Source organism: Apostichopus japonicus, chromosome 3 (assembly GCF_037975245.1).
Source record: "Apostichopus japonicus isolate 1M-3 chromosome 3, ASM3797524v1, whole genome shotgun sequence".
Taxonomy (NCBI): Eukaryota; Metazoa; Echinodermata; class Holothuroidea; order Aspidochirotida; family Stichopodidae; genus Apostichopus; species Apostichopus japonicus.
The window spans coordinates 24,297,810-24,312,623 of NC_092563.1; the positions used below are offsets into that span (position 1 = coordinate 24,297,810).

Sequence of the window (14,814 nt, forward strand, 5' to 3'; positions counted from 1 at the left end):
CATCATATACCATAAAATGAAATTTCATATTTTCATTTCGTTTATGTACCTACAAAACAATGGGGATTTTCCCCATACTTCAGAAAATTTACAGAAAAACATGCTGACAAAGATGGATTAGGTTACCATTTTTTAAAATGTCAAATCCACGTTCCGAGATGGTCTTCATGTATTCTGAGCGTCAATTCTGAGGGGTGGGAGTGGGGAGGGGGGTCAGGTGGGTTGTGGCTCAGTCCTCAAGGAAGATCCTGGGTTTGCAGGTTTGCAGACCAATGGTCTAGATCATTGTCGATTCACATCAGTACAACAAAATCTATCGTGATATGACATTATAAACACAGCCTAAATACTTTACACAAGAATAAATTGACATCCCCACATTCATTTTCACAAGACAAACTTTATTATAACATACAAATTGTATGCAGACACCACCAAAAGATGAATTTGACACTTCGATGTAATTTCAGACATTAAAAATTATTTTCTCTGCGCTGCCCCGAATTGGCACCTTTAATGCCCATTCCATACTACATCACCAACTGTGTTATATAGAAAGTTATTCCATTAGTTTAAAGCAAAATGTCAAACCATTCAAAATTTATCCATATTGAAGTTGGGTGAACATTGGTTTACAAGCAAAGACCAAATTCTTCTCGACATTTGAAGTATATTTTAACCGGGTTCGCTTCGCAGTTTGCGAGTCGAAATAGCCTGTTTGCGAATCATTTCCCTAGTTGATTCGCAAGTTCTGCGAATCATGAATCGTTACGTTTTTCCATCATCAATATAGCCTAACTGGAAATCACAATCAAGTTGCTAATGCATGTTTTACACAGCGCCGTAGTATGTACTATATCTATGACAGTCGTAGTCCGCGAACGGGCGCTAGGTATGTGCGGGCAGTATAAACTACTAGAAGCATGGTCATTGATACATCCGTACTGTACCACTATGATACGGACCATCGCGTAACTGATATTGCTTATATTTTTTTCAAGACGATATTTTTTGAGGATTGAACAAATGACGATAATTTCTTGTGAAAGAAATTTGAAATAAATGTGGAAAAAATGCGATTATCCTTTTTCCGTATTAAGTGTAAATGTTTTTCTAGCATTCCATGGTTTAGAAAGTTGAAAAGAAATAAAGTTTATCAACTTCATTTACTGACTTTTGAACTTCTTGAAAAACCCGTCCTTTACAACATTGACTGTACAGAGAAAAAACTCTGAAAATCAGTAGAGACATTACCAATTGTGTACGAACAGGAAGTTGGTACACCTTTCAAATTTTACGAAAGGTCGAGCAAAATAGTTTCGAAAAATTCACGCGAAACTGGCATATCGTGCTAAATGCAACTAATGTCATGTAAACAAGGCTCTAGTACACCCATTTCTGAATAAACCATAAGACCACATCTAGTGTTAAGCGGGGGAAAAGAAAGTATTTTCTAGAATTTCCACCAAAAAAAATAATAATAATAATATCCTACCATAGTTAAGTGTATTATCGTCGGTTACGGATCTCACGTAACAACAAAAACACAACTAATTGTATTTTGCGAAGTTGACATTTTCTACAAGGACAAGGAAACAATATTTAGCATTTAGTTAATCATGCCAAGTGGCCTAAAACATGGGATTACAAGATTCTTACTTTCATAAAGATGGCCATACTGTAGCTATTGGGGCCTTGATATTGTGCTATGACTGTATGGTATAGACTGTGCCTCGTGTATCATGGGGAATAGATTGTTTTGTTCATGCGGAGGAGTCGGTTGACTTGAGGTGTGTTTTACTTACCTTAATGTTACGGGGATATTTACCTTCTTTTCTTGAACGTCTAAGATAATATTTTGCATAACTTTACCGATCCTTTACTGACTGACCTAATTAATTCTAGAATGGAGCCAAAATAGTTAACTCCATGAAAAGTTTTTATTGGAAACGTGCCAAAAATGTTAACAAACAGGTGTTAGACAGGGGGGTTGTTTGGCAAGGTACCTGTGAAAATTCGCATCACATGTAGCCTACCGTGATATTTTAGTAGGGATAAACACTGCAGTTGTAAACTGATGTACGTATAGTGCACGCTGTTCATTGTTAGGCAGTCTAGAAACGGGGCTTTGCCGATCGTAATTTGTTTCATAATATCGACAGTTTTGTAAGTTGCACTTTTTAAAGATTGTAAGACAGATTAAATCTCTTTTCATTTTATCACATAATATAGCTACTCTAACTTGTCATTTTAAAATTTTCATCAGTTTCGTGACAATTTAAATTCAAAAAGTTGTCAGTATTTTGAATCCTTAACTGCGAATTTTATATCGCCAGACACGCAAAAATACTAAAATTTTCCGGGGGCCTTCGCCCCCTGGAACCCCACACAAGGGGTTCCACCCCTTGACACCACCGGGCGCTAAGGCGGGCCCCTGGACCCCACGACACTATGCTTGCATGCAACAGGGGTTGGTGTGCATGTTCGCTGCGCGAAACCACCGGTGGGAAATCGGCAGTTGTTTTAGTGTGTTCGCGAACACACTAAACACAACAAGGAAAAATTATCGTAATTATCGAATTATCGCGATAATTTTTGAACTATTTATTGTGACGTTAAAAAGCAAATATCGCCCAACCCTAATTGCAATACCACGTTGTGGGCTACTGGTGCTGGCTATAGGCTAACATTACAATAATAATATTGCACTGTGTAGTACTGTAGTTTCAGAATGTAATCGGATTATCGGATTTATCGCCATCGGTTGAACAGAAATTACATTGTTACAGAATCAGGAGTTCTGGATTTGTGATCGCGCAGTTTCCACAGATTCCGTTTTGTAATTTACTTCCGAATACTTCGTCATGGCAGTTTAAGGTTTAAAGGAGGAAACGGCTAAGAAATGGATTTCGGAGAACAATTGGTCGTGGCTGGAATATGACTTGACTCCCGGCGCGAGTAGGTTAGTTGAGCGAAATGAGAAACGGATACCACCTGCATTTTCACACAAGGAATTTATTTATATGTCCTCCTTTTGATGCATACTTTGTGGAATGATAGCATCAGGCGTATCTAGGCTACAGTACATACATTTATACATAAATGAGAAATGAAGATTACTAGATTCACAAATTTCTCAATGCTAATCGATTTTTATGTAGTGCTAATCAAAATGGCAGTTGGTTAGCAAAACATGCTAATCAATTAATTTCGCTTAAAATATGCCCTGGTGAAATGTTAGCTTGCCATTGGTGACTTTTATAGTTGTGTTATTTTCAACAAAGTTACAAAGTTTCTAGAATAGGAAACATGATACTAATATGCTTATCGTTTGTTTACCATCATAGCCAAAGTTAAGAAAATAAAGTGATATAAGGATGATATTATTAAAATTAAGCAAAAGGGCAAAAAATATATATGGATATTGACAAACTTTTAGTGTAAATCTTTCAACATTCTTAAGTTTTCATAGCTGCAACTTCTGTTTTTCAAAGTAGAAAATTTGTTCAGCCTGCATTAACATGGAGAATAAATTCAAATGTTGAGCTTTTCAATCTGTTTCTTATTAAACCTTTCTTTTGAACACTCTTTATGTTATTGTTTCCAATCCTTTAATTATACATTTGTTACAGTTTAGAACTGGACTGCAATAACATGACTTCAGTGCTTACCAACTAAATTTGTGACTTTAACTATTTCAACCCATACCCCCTTTTCACAGTCAAAGAAACTACAGTAACTTTCCTTATTCCTCTTGGACAGATATCACACCTCCTGTCTTCCAGAATTGTCCTCAAGTTGATATAATGGACACTCTAACCGTCACCGAGACAAGTAAGAGAATAGAGTGGCAGACGATCGTTGCGGTCGATAACTCCAATGGAATGACGTTCATAACCGGAACTCATGAGTCTGGGCAATTCTTTTTTGAGGGTACAACTGAAGTGACATTAACAGCCAGAGATGAATCGAACAATATGGCAACCTGCCAATTTAGAGTTGTGCTGACTCGGGACAGTAAGTCATAACAAAAGTTATATGTGGATGTGAAAAATTAGTTGTGTTTTCTTAGTTACGTGAGATCCGTAACCGCCGAGGTGGTTAGGCTATTTGCTATACACTTAACTATGGTAGGATATAATTTTTTCTGTATTTTTGGAAATTCTAGAAAATACTTTCTTTTCCATTAGTCTTTGTAAACAATCACCTTTCGTCATCTGTAGTGAAAATTCATTGCTAATTGTCAATATTTTGTCTTCAGAAGAATCAGTAACATCCTAAATCTTTGATGCAATCATTGATAAATTGATATTTAAATGCGAAGAAAATTCTGTCGTTGTCCATGAAGTCCTTATCCATCACTGAGAGTGGCAAAGACCCCAGCAACAGATTCCCAATAGAAGTTTAGGTGCATTTGGCTTCCCATTAAGCTAGGAAGCTGCTTAACACTTAAAATGTAGTGTTTGGAGCAAAGTGGGCAGAATTTCCAGAAATAACTTGTGATACTCTGTGTTTGTGTCCAGCAGATATTAATTTGGAAAAAAAAACTGTGCTGAAATACATTATATCCTAGCAGAATGCTTTCCTCTCAAGCCAATGAAAATTATATCATTTTCAGTAAAACTGTGTTGAAGGTCATTTTAACATTACTTTGAGAAAGTTATTCAAACAGTATAAGCCTCGGTATAAATCTATTCTCCACTTTGCCAAATAAAATAACGAAGCTTCTACAGCAGTAATAAACATCTGACACAGGGACGAATTAATCATTTGCATCAAATAGTGACTTTTAAGGGTATTTTATGGTACTCAAAAGCTACAAACATCAGGCTATTTGGAACTATTTTTGTTTTAATATATCTGTCTCTTTCCTTTAATTGCAGCGGAAAATGAGCCTCCGGTAGTAATGAACTGTCCTATGCCAATAACTGAAATTGCACCTGGTGATCAAAGTGGTTCTACCGTCTCTTGGGAGGAACCCAGGGCACAAGATGATGATGGTATACCAACGAGAGGGAGAACCCACGTTCCACCTGAACTATTTCCGATCGGAATAACTGATGTAGAATACACGTTCACAGATAGTGGCGGCCTTGTTTCGTCGTGTAGATTTACAGTTACTATCCTAGGTGAGTTTTAATAATTTTTTTCTCTCTGTGAATAATTTGAAGTGAAACATTCTTTCTGTCTTTTTGTGTCGTATGTGTTCTTAAAATTGTCGATTAATTAACTTCTAGTATTCTGTAACAAAGCTTCCTTGCATACTTTTAAGTTAATTTCTCTATTGTTTTAAAGATCAAACACCTCCACAGATCTTTGGCTGTCCTCAAGTTCCAATAACAGCCACTCTTTCACCTGATGGAAGCGAGACACCCGTCTCTTTCACACCTCCAACAGCTACTGACAATTCCTTGGGCATTGTTACCACTTCATCAACACATAACCCCGGGGAAACCTTCCCACTAGGAACTACCCCTGTGACCTATCAATTCCGTGACGAAAGTGGCAACATTGACCAATGTGAATTTGCAGTTATCGTATCTGGTAAGCAATTGCTCCATCGAAGTGGTATAGTCTTCGAAGTATGAGCGAAAGATTATGTATATGTTTGGGACACATGGCTACGAAAACAGGGTTGTTGAATTTAGAAAATGGACAACAAATTTTCTTTCCATTTGTTTCCAAGATATTAATTTTTCTGATCAAATAAATTTTCAGTAATCATTTTCAGTCTTGGTCTGATGGAATTACTTTTCAGAGGCAGTGAATAGTATGAGCTCTAGTCTTTCCGCTACAAAGTAGCTTTTTTTTGGGTTTTTGTTAAATAATTTGTAGAAGCTATTAGCCATTATTAATTGCTTAGATATCATGTGACTCACAGCTGCTGCAAATAAATGTCATTGTGGGACTGTGATTGACAACAAATGTACATACATATGTGGATAGACATTAAGTTAGGTAAATGCTGACTTCATATAGAAAGAAAAGCAGATAGTATCACTCGATGATATATTACAACCCAGGTCTTCCTTATCTAATAGAAATGTGTGCTTTTTCAAGATGCCAAGGCAACAAACCCAAACATTGTTGTAAGAGAATGCTCTTTAAAATGCTGTGACCTTTTGTCATTCCCTTTTCCATGAGAGACCGTACTTTGTGAGTTATGTTGCCGGCAAGAAATGCTCAATCAACTGCCACCTAACGTAGATAACTAACAGATATAACATATATAACTGCCACCTAACATATATTACTAACATATATAACAGGCCAGGGGTGGGCAACCTACGGCCTGCAGGCCACATGCGGCCCGCCAGTGATTTTTTGTGGGCAATGAGATGTCTCAAGAAAAAGAAAACAAATCAATCTATATTACATCATTACAAAAAACGAGCTAGGTGCTTAGAATTTATCGTCACTAATGATGCTGTCAGGTTGGCCTTTTATCCCCATTAATTATCAACTGTACTGTATTGACATTATGTTTTTGTGAATACAGATTAAGTACACACACCTATTGCTTGAAAGTCCTCTGAATCAAAGGTTTGAAATCAACAGAAGGTCTTTGGTTTGGTGCGGCCCAGTCAAGTTTTCACCCCTTATATCTGGCCTATTCATTCAAAAAGGTTACCCACCCCTGATATATAACATATATATCTGCCACCTAACATATATACTTCTAACAATATTATTTATTAAGCCTTAAAGTAAGATCTAGAAAATCATAAATCGGATCTAAGAGGTGCAAACTAGCCCTCCATTTCAACACATCACCTCACCCTTTTATTCATTGCTATAGAAATTCTACAAGCCTCTGACCATATCGATGACATTTTGACTAACTGCAAAGGTCAACGGATCTCACGATTGCAATACCGTTCACTCCTTTGACTAAATCAAAGGAAAAACTATTTTGTAATCACAGGTCAATGCCCGCTTACCTGTTGTTCACTTTGCTCTTCCATATAAAAATTATTTCGGTGTACAAGAAAGTATTAGAGCAGGTTTTGCTATAACATTATTCTTTGCAGATTTGCCAGATCTGATCCGACCAGAAATATTCAATTGCCCTGATGACATTACTCAGCAGGCATCTGGAACAGGGCAGGAGCTGGTCCGTTGGCCCCCTATCACAGCCACAGATGACTCTGGAGTTCCTCCTATGTTGGTTTTAGGGCCACCAAATTTCCAAGATTTTTTCACTCCAGGAATGTCGGAAGGGGTTACATACTTGTTTCAAGATGCTGCTGGCAATGCCAATACTTGCACATTTAGAGTTACTGTAGGTAAGGAATGAATTAAAGTATTGTTCTATTGCCATTTAAAGAATTTGCTCCAGATCTAGGCTCACAATACTGCTATTGAATTTGTGGATGTACAGTTGTTGTTTTCCAGCAGGTTTACATGTATGTATGTATGTAGTTTAGATCCTCCTGCAAGCAGAAACTCGCGAAGAAGCCTCAATGGCTTATCAAAGCCGCAAGCTGACCAAAGTCAGTCTCTTTCATTCATATTTAACGTCCATGATTAGGAATTGTCAATTGTCAATGAAGAAGAACGCAAATTTTGAGGTAGTAAGCCTCGGGAAAGAATCACACAACCAGGAAGTATACGGTCTGTCGGTCTATATTGTCAATACTGGATAAACAGCTCCTGAAACATGGAATTCACAAGTTACAAACCAAAGTAAATAAACGATAAAATAAAGTTTGCATTCACACAACAGCATGTTTCAAATGACTTGGATAAATAAAGGAAAAAAAAATATAATTATGCTCCATGCTTCATCGTAAACAATCAACATGGGATTTCTGTATAAAACTTATGCAAGTTAAACAAATGTTATCAAACATAGAAAATCTCCAACCTGGAACATCACTTTAATAATCCAGGTAGTTGATTAGAGAAAACTTAAATTAAAGCAAGTCACAGCCCATGTTGCCAGTTTTAGGTACATGATCATCTTTACCATAGTCACCTCTTCTACTGAAACTGCTTACTAAATTCTCTCTGTAAGTGCATGCAATAAAATATGAAGCATAAATTCTGTAGAGGGTATTGTCCAAATATATGGTTATAAACAAAACTGTTACTAAAACATTCAGTTTCCAAAAAGCAATAAAATTGTGTTCAGATGATACCAATACATATCCTTGCAGTAATTTAGCAGAACTGTGCTGAAAAATAAGATAATCATCACTACCAAACACCATGACTCACCATCCAGATACCCAGTAGAAAATGTACCCTCACAAAGATAGTTTTACACCTTCAAGGACAGTTACCTAAAAAGTAAATATAACAGGTAATATAGAGATGTGCCAACCAAAATCATATAACATTGATCACTACGACATAAAATAATGAAGGCACCCCATTCCCATAATTCAATCATTGAAATGTTGATATGAATCCTGCTACAGTGTTATGTCTGGAAATACCAAAGAATGAAATCAACTCATGTTACGAACACTCAATGCTGTCATAATCACACATTCCAGCGATACTATCAGGTTAATTCTCCAAATATCAATAGAGCTCAGGTGACACTCTCAACACAACAACCTTGACCTTTGTTTTATCTAATAACACTACTGTATGTACAATATATAACAAGAATACAATGAAAAGACCAAAGATATGCATCCACAATGGATTGTAAATCCCATCATACCCATACCTTATAAATCTGAATCCATCCTAATAAAATATTAGTTCTTTTGTAAACATCTTATAAATTCAGCTACCTCCATTGCTGAGTTCATTCTTTACTAAGACTCTTCGTTACCATGGCAACTAAATGTACTTTGACATCAAATAATCAATAAAGAATTAGGAGTTGAAACGATGTGATAACCAACCAACATACGACAATAGAAAACACTAAAAAACGAAATCCATTTTCACATTGGAATAATATCATACTTCATTACCAAATAACCTTATTTTCTCATAGTACGTCATATTATCAACATTCATAGTGCATATCAGAATGTCTCCCTCTTTCCGTAAAATCATCGAGCGTGTCCGTCTCTCACATATATGTACACTCACTGTGATACCTTAGCTTGAAAAGTACAATACATTTCATAATCGTTACTTCTAAAAATATGAAATAATCAACATCGATAATCACCGCTAGTCACAACTAGAGATGAGCTTAACATAGTTATTCATATTAAAAATTATCATCTTCAAATCACAAGATCCAAAGTTGACAATCGAGGTGAAGGAATGTTCGTAACTAATACATCCGCAAAACTAGTATAACAGGTTACGATACACGCTACTTAAAATACTTCGTTACGGAACTTAGCTTCAACAAAATAAAGTTCATTTTGGTCTCAAATAGACATTAAGTCTACATCTATACTTGCACGCATGTACAAAAATACTTATTAAACTCACCCACTTATTCCTACAAGAAAAATCACTTGATAAACAGTCACTTCTTGGCTAACAATATTCTGCACGGAAATCGGACGTCTCGCTTCAGTGATCGGTGAGTGGCCAAGCGCCAGAACAAAGATCAATTAGCTCACAAGCACCGCATGTGAGCATCTAGACGTATCACATGGCGTAACTATCAATTTTAACCAGTAACAAGAATGTTTACGGGGAAAACATTTAATACAAGGTAGGAAACAATCATTTAGATACAAATGAAAGTTAAATTTATAGAAATACTAAGATCCTCAACCCATTAAGAGAAAATATACAGGCACTAAATTGTATGATGCCCACTAATATCAGCGTGAACAACTGACAGGGAACAAATCATGCCTACCCTGGATAACCTTGGGTGAGATCTGTTTAAGTTAAAGCGACATGGGGGACCAAAACAAGAACATACTCTGGAAATTCCACTTTACTACAACAACAACTCTGTAACTGGACGGCATACATTAATCTTGGAGTGAATCGAAACCGGGGACCTTATGATTGGAAGGCACCGGCATTAACCACTGAGCAAACACCACTGAGCTAACACATAAACCTGCATACAACTGTCGTGATGCTTTTCTATCTTTGATAATTTGCCTTTAACGTAGTGTAGGAGTCCAGCTATGACACAATAGTATTTTATATGCCTCCATGTTATGGCTATTGTTTTGTCCAACAGGAAGCTGTAAATTACATAGCACCACATTGATATTTCATTGTTCCCTGAGCATTGACTATAATATCGAGCAAGCAGTATGATGAAGACAACAACTAAATAGCAAACATATAACCACACACCTTCGACCCCCTCCCCCACCCAGCCCTCTTACCATCCATGCATTCGTGCAACTGGCGTTGAATATAAGCTTCCAAAATTTGGTATTTTTGGGGTTTGGTTGTGCCTTTCTCACTGGGTCTTAAAGAATTACTGTTCTATGAATGCACTGCAGTAAAGTTGAATCGTTTGCATAACTCTTATTCATCATAAGGGAATGATAAGTGGCAACTGGGAACAGAAATGGGGTACAACAGCCACATAACAGCCTCATATATTATCCTAATACCCATCAAGCTGGTTTCATACAACCAGTGTTCTTCCTAATGGTCACATGAATAGAGTTTCAATTGAACTACAGGACAGTAACCAATTAACCAGAAGTGCTCACTTTACTAAATACTCGCAACTTGAGCATTTGAAAACAGCAACCGTAGAGGTGAAGGAGAGAGATCATGAAGGTTTGATATTAAAGTGAAAAACCACTGAAAGACAAACATGGAAGACATACTAATATGACACCTTTACCGTTGCCACATTCAATTAGCCATGGCACTATGGTACCTGACTACATGTGGCTACAAGATGAAAACAATCTGTGTCTAATTGCATTTTTCTTCCAGTGGTATAAAACTTCTTGACGTATCCACTGGTTTGACTCCCTTAATTAACCAAACGAAACGCTCAAAACAAAACAACAAACGAGAACGGACTTATAATTTGGCGTCTTTATTCTTAACGAGTAAACGGTGAACTTATCTAAGTTGATACACATTGGTGTATATACAATCTGATGTAATGATATGTAGGTCATAAGGTCAGCGGACGGACCAACCGGTAGTTACGAAGAACCCTGGGACGACTACATCAGAATACACCAACTTTATCAATATACTACACTTCTAATCTGTGAAACCCTCAGTTGGGTCTGCATGTTTATTTCAACTTTGGTCATGACAATGTTTTGGTACCCAGTGAGCACACTAAATCACCATATTGTATCATAATTCATGAAATACCCCATCACTGGCTTTTACACACTAAATCATTACACTACTGTGGTATCCACAGCCTGGTCAAATTTTTCAGTAAATGTTGTACCTTCTCACAAGATGACATATAATGCCCATTTCTTGAACCTTTAATTTGCCTGTATCATGACCTACATGAAAGTTAAAGTTGGGTAGAACAACATTTGTTCACTTATAAAGCCAATGTTCTTTGCTTATCACAGATGATGTTCTCTTATTCTGGTCTTCAAAGTCATAAAGTGGTCTAAAAATGCCTTCAGAACTAAATCTAAAATACCAAGTTTGAGTTCTAGGAGAGAAGGCAGCTAGTATAATTTATATTAAAGTAGAGAAATTTTCGGAAATTCTTAATGACAGATTTCTCTGTTTAATGAAACTGATGATAATTCTGACGATGGACAAATTGGGAGGCAAGTGGAGATGACATTCTCATTGGTAATTCTACTCATAGTATGTTTTTGCAATATTTATACATTGTTTTCAATGCATTATGAATTTATTTTTATTGTTCCTATTCTCTTTTTGATCCATGTTATTGCAGTAAATCAACCAACTCTGCCTCTGGTTGTGAATTGCACAGGACGAGATATAGTAGAAACTGCAATGTTTGGTTTCTCCAGTGTGTTTGTGACATTACCTACTTGCTCGGCAACTGATGATTCTGGACAAGCCATCTTTGTGAGCCAAACTCCGCCATCAGGTTTCTTCGAACTTGGATTAACGACTGTCACCAATATTTTTGCAGACACTGATGGCAACCAAGGCTTTGGTACTTTCACTGTGACTGTGAATCCAGAAGGTACACTATCATGTCTCTCCTGTTTCATTTTAACGGTGGCCAGCCAATGAGATCAAATGAGGTCAATGGCTAAAGAACTTTCAGTCTGTTAAACAGGTTTGATCTCTGGCCAGATCCTTACAGTGTATGTTACTATTCACCCAGCTGGTGTATACATGGGTAAGGTGACTTGTAAATATAGTTGCAGGAATGGGTCTGTGGCTGCACACTACTGGAAGCCCCCCCTCCCGGGGGCAGGGGACAAGTAGATGTGGCACGTTGTACAACCCTGGGAGCGACTGTATGAATTGTGCACAATTGGGTGTGTGGGTGTGGCAAGTTAACAAATACCACAGGTTAACTGCTGTAAAGTCTAGAAGTGAGAAGGCCTTAACCATCGTTAGTAACATAAACTTTTTTTGTTTGTGATTGTGTGGACGTTACCCATCACGTTCAGACAGTCACAGAATTGCTTCACTCAATCATGACAGTCATCTGTATGGTTTATTGGATTCCTTATACAAGGTGAATTGCACTGCTCATGATCAGGACAATGTCCGCAGAGCCTCACGGTCTGAGTTGACTTTGGAGTGAACCAATCGACACATCCTCATTTTTTATTTCGCTGTTTGTTCGGAGGATTGACGATGACTCCCTAACTGCTTCGTAAATAAGAGGTTTCACAATCACATTCTGATAGACTTAAAACCTACCTCGGGAATGCTGTAATTGGTTGTGTAGATAATTATTAGTTTAAGAGAAAGCCTAAATTAACAATTACAGTTGGTTGATACCTCTGGAGAAGTGAATGTATTTGGTCACATTGCTCACAGATCTCTTCATTTTCCTTTACCTCTGTCGTCTCCCTTGATGTTGTTTGTAGACATTTGCAGCCTTGTCTTGGAAAGGCAGCAGTCATTCGAAGTGAGGCTTTCATTTTAACCATTGAATATATTAGCAGCCTGTCAGAACTGCTGTTTTGCTTGGACTTGTAATATACTGAGTTTGCTCACTTGATTCTGTTCTAATGCAAACAATTTTCAACAAATTTCTGCACATTCAGCTGATAATGAGCCTCCTGTTGTGGATTGCAGTGGACGAACAGTTCGTCGGAATGCCCCTGCAGGGGCATCTGGGGTTCAGGTGGTTTTACCCTCATGTACTGCTACTGATAACTCAGGAACTGTGTTTGAAGTATCACAGTCACCGCCATCTGGTTCATTCTTTTCGATTGGTACCACACAGGTCGCGAACACCTTTGTAGATCCAAGTGGGAATCAAGGTGTTGGTACATTTGAAGTCATCGTCAGTGGTAAGTGCAAGTTGCCAGTGGTATTTTACCCTCTTTTTGGTTTTACTTTCTAATTTCATCCGCCAAATATTTACTTATAATCAGATCCTCACCAGAAGAATATTGATTAACAATCCTCACTAGAAGGACATTCATTTGATTCATTACCTGACCTGATACAGCCCCTTTAACTTTTTTCTTTGGAAGGGGTGGGGTAAGGGGGGGATTCAGGAGGGCAACGGGGTCTGCAAGGACTCAGCTTAAAAAAGAAATATGGCCTGTAAAACCAAAAGGGTTTCGTAACTGTTTACTTACTTGTATATAGTCAGTCTGATGAAGGTTTAATATTCTACTCTCCTTTGCCAAAGAAAACTGGCATTTTGCTGATTATAGCTCTAACTATGGTGGCAAGACTGTCTAAATTTGTATGGCTACCAATTTAGCATCATGATTAAAAGTTGACAATTTGACTTTGAGCCAAAGTAGTAGAACTTTGAATGAGTTCATTTGTTCTGTTTATGTTTTTATTTATTTTTTTTGTAAAGATTTAAATCCTTTTGGAAAGTAGCACCCTAGACAAATAAAATTCAATTGGTTCATTTTCCTTTTTGGTTAAAATTTTTGGAATTAAGATAAACCGTTTTGTTTGCAGTTCAACTTACGTGTAAATTATAATTCAGCACGTTTGCTATAATAGTGTTGGATAAATTGTTACAAACTAGTAGTTTTGGGGATCTTTATGGATTTTCGGGAAGCAATGTGACACATAATTTAATCTCTTTTAGCAGATTGCAACTACCTTTTCATCTTTTCATTACGTATCCTACAAATGTGTAAGAAATGTTCCTATTTCCTTTTTACTATTCCCTGCAGTGTCATCTCCACCAGTAGTGGATTGTAGCGGATTAGATATTGTACTCACTGTATCCCTGGTAGCAACCGGTAGTTCTGCAACATATGCACCATGTCCAGCTACTGACGATTCAGGATTGCCGACCTTTTCCTCACAGAGCCCACCATCAGGATCATTCTTTCGCCTCGGAACGACAGTGGTGGAAACTTGTTATGTCGATCCAGATGGAAACAGAGGCTGTGATTCCTTTACAGTTACAGTGAATGCAGGTAATAAATTCCTTTAAGTAATGAAATTTAAGGAAAATGCCTTTTTTAATTAATTTAAAATTTCTTTTTTTTATGACCTCTGAAGAAGATCCTGCTAGGAACGAAACATCAGGCCAACCTACTTTTACATATTCTATTACACAGGGTCTCTAGTGGATAAGCAGTTTGCTACCAGTTTTATTTTATTTTGAAAATGGTTTTAAACGGGTAGACTTTCAAACTGAAATCACATTCAAAACAAAGTAAATTCTTTATATACTCCTAATTTGCAAATGTTTTTAAATTTGGAAATTTTTGACTCTCCACTGTGATTTCATATTTTACTCTCATTTTCAGTATGTTTTTTTTTGGGGGGGGGGGGTTTATAAGGGAT

The 14,814-nt window shown here is 37.1% G+C and overlaps 1 protein-coding gene across 6 annotated transcripts in view; it reads left to right on the forward strand.

Annotated features, from left to right (window-relative positions):
- LOC139965570 (uncharacterized) overlaps positions 1-14,814 on the forward strand; it is a 55,889-nt gene that overhangs the window by 10,851 nt on the left and 30,224 nt on the right. For 5 of the 6 annotated variants that reach the window (XM_071968076.1, XM_071968075.1, XM_071968078.1 and 2 more), the window contains 7 exons: positions 3,763-4,017; positions 4,884-5,129; positions 5,296-5,544; positions 7,032-7,286; positions 11,792-12,049; positions 13,092-13,340; positions 14,193-14,441. In XM_071968076.1, the coding sequence (XP_071824177.1) occupies positions 3,763-4,017; positions 4,884-5,129; positions 5,296-5,544; positions 7,032-7,286; positions 11,792-12,049; positions 13,092-13,340; positions 14,193-14,441 (1,761 nt within the window). The remainder of the gene's footprint in view (positions 1-3,762; positions 4,018-4,883; positions 5,130-5,295; positions 5,545-7,031; positions 7,287-11,791; positions 12,050-13,091; positions 13,341-14,192; positions 14,442-14,814) is intronic. The other variant, XM_071968080.1, reaches the window with a different exon arrangement.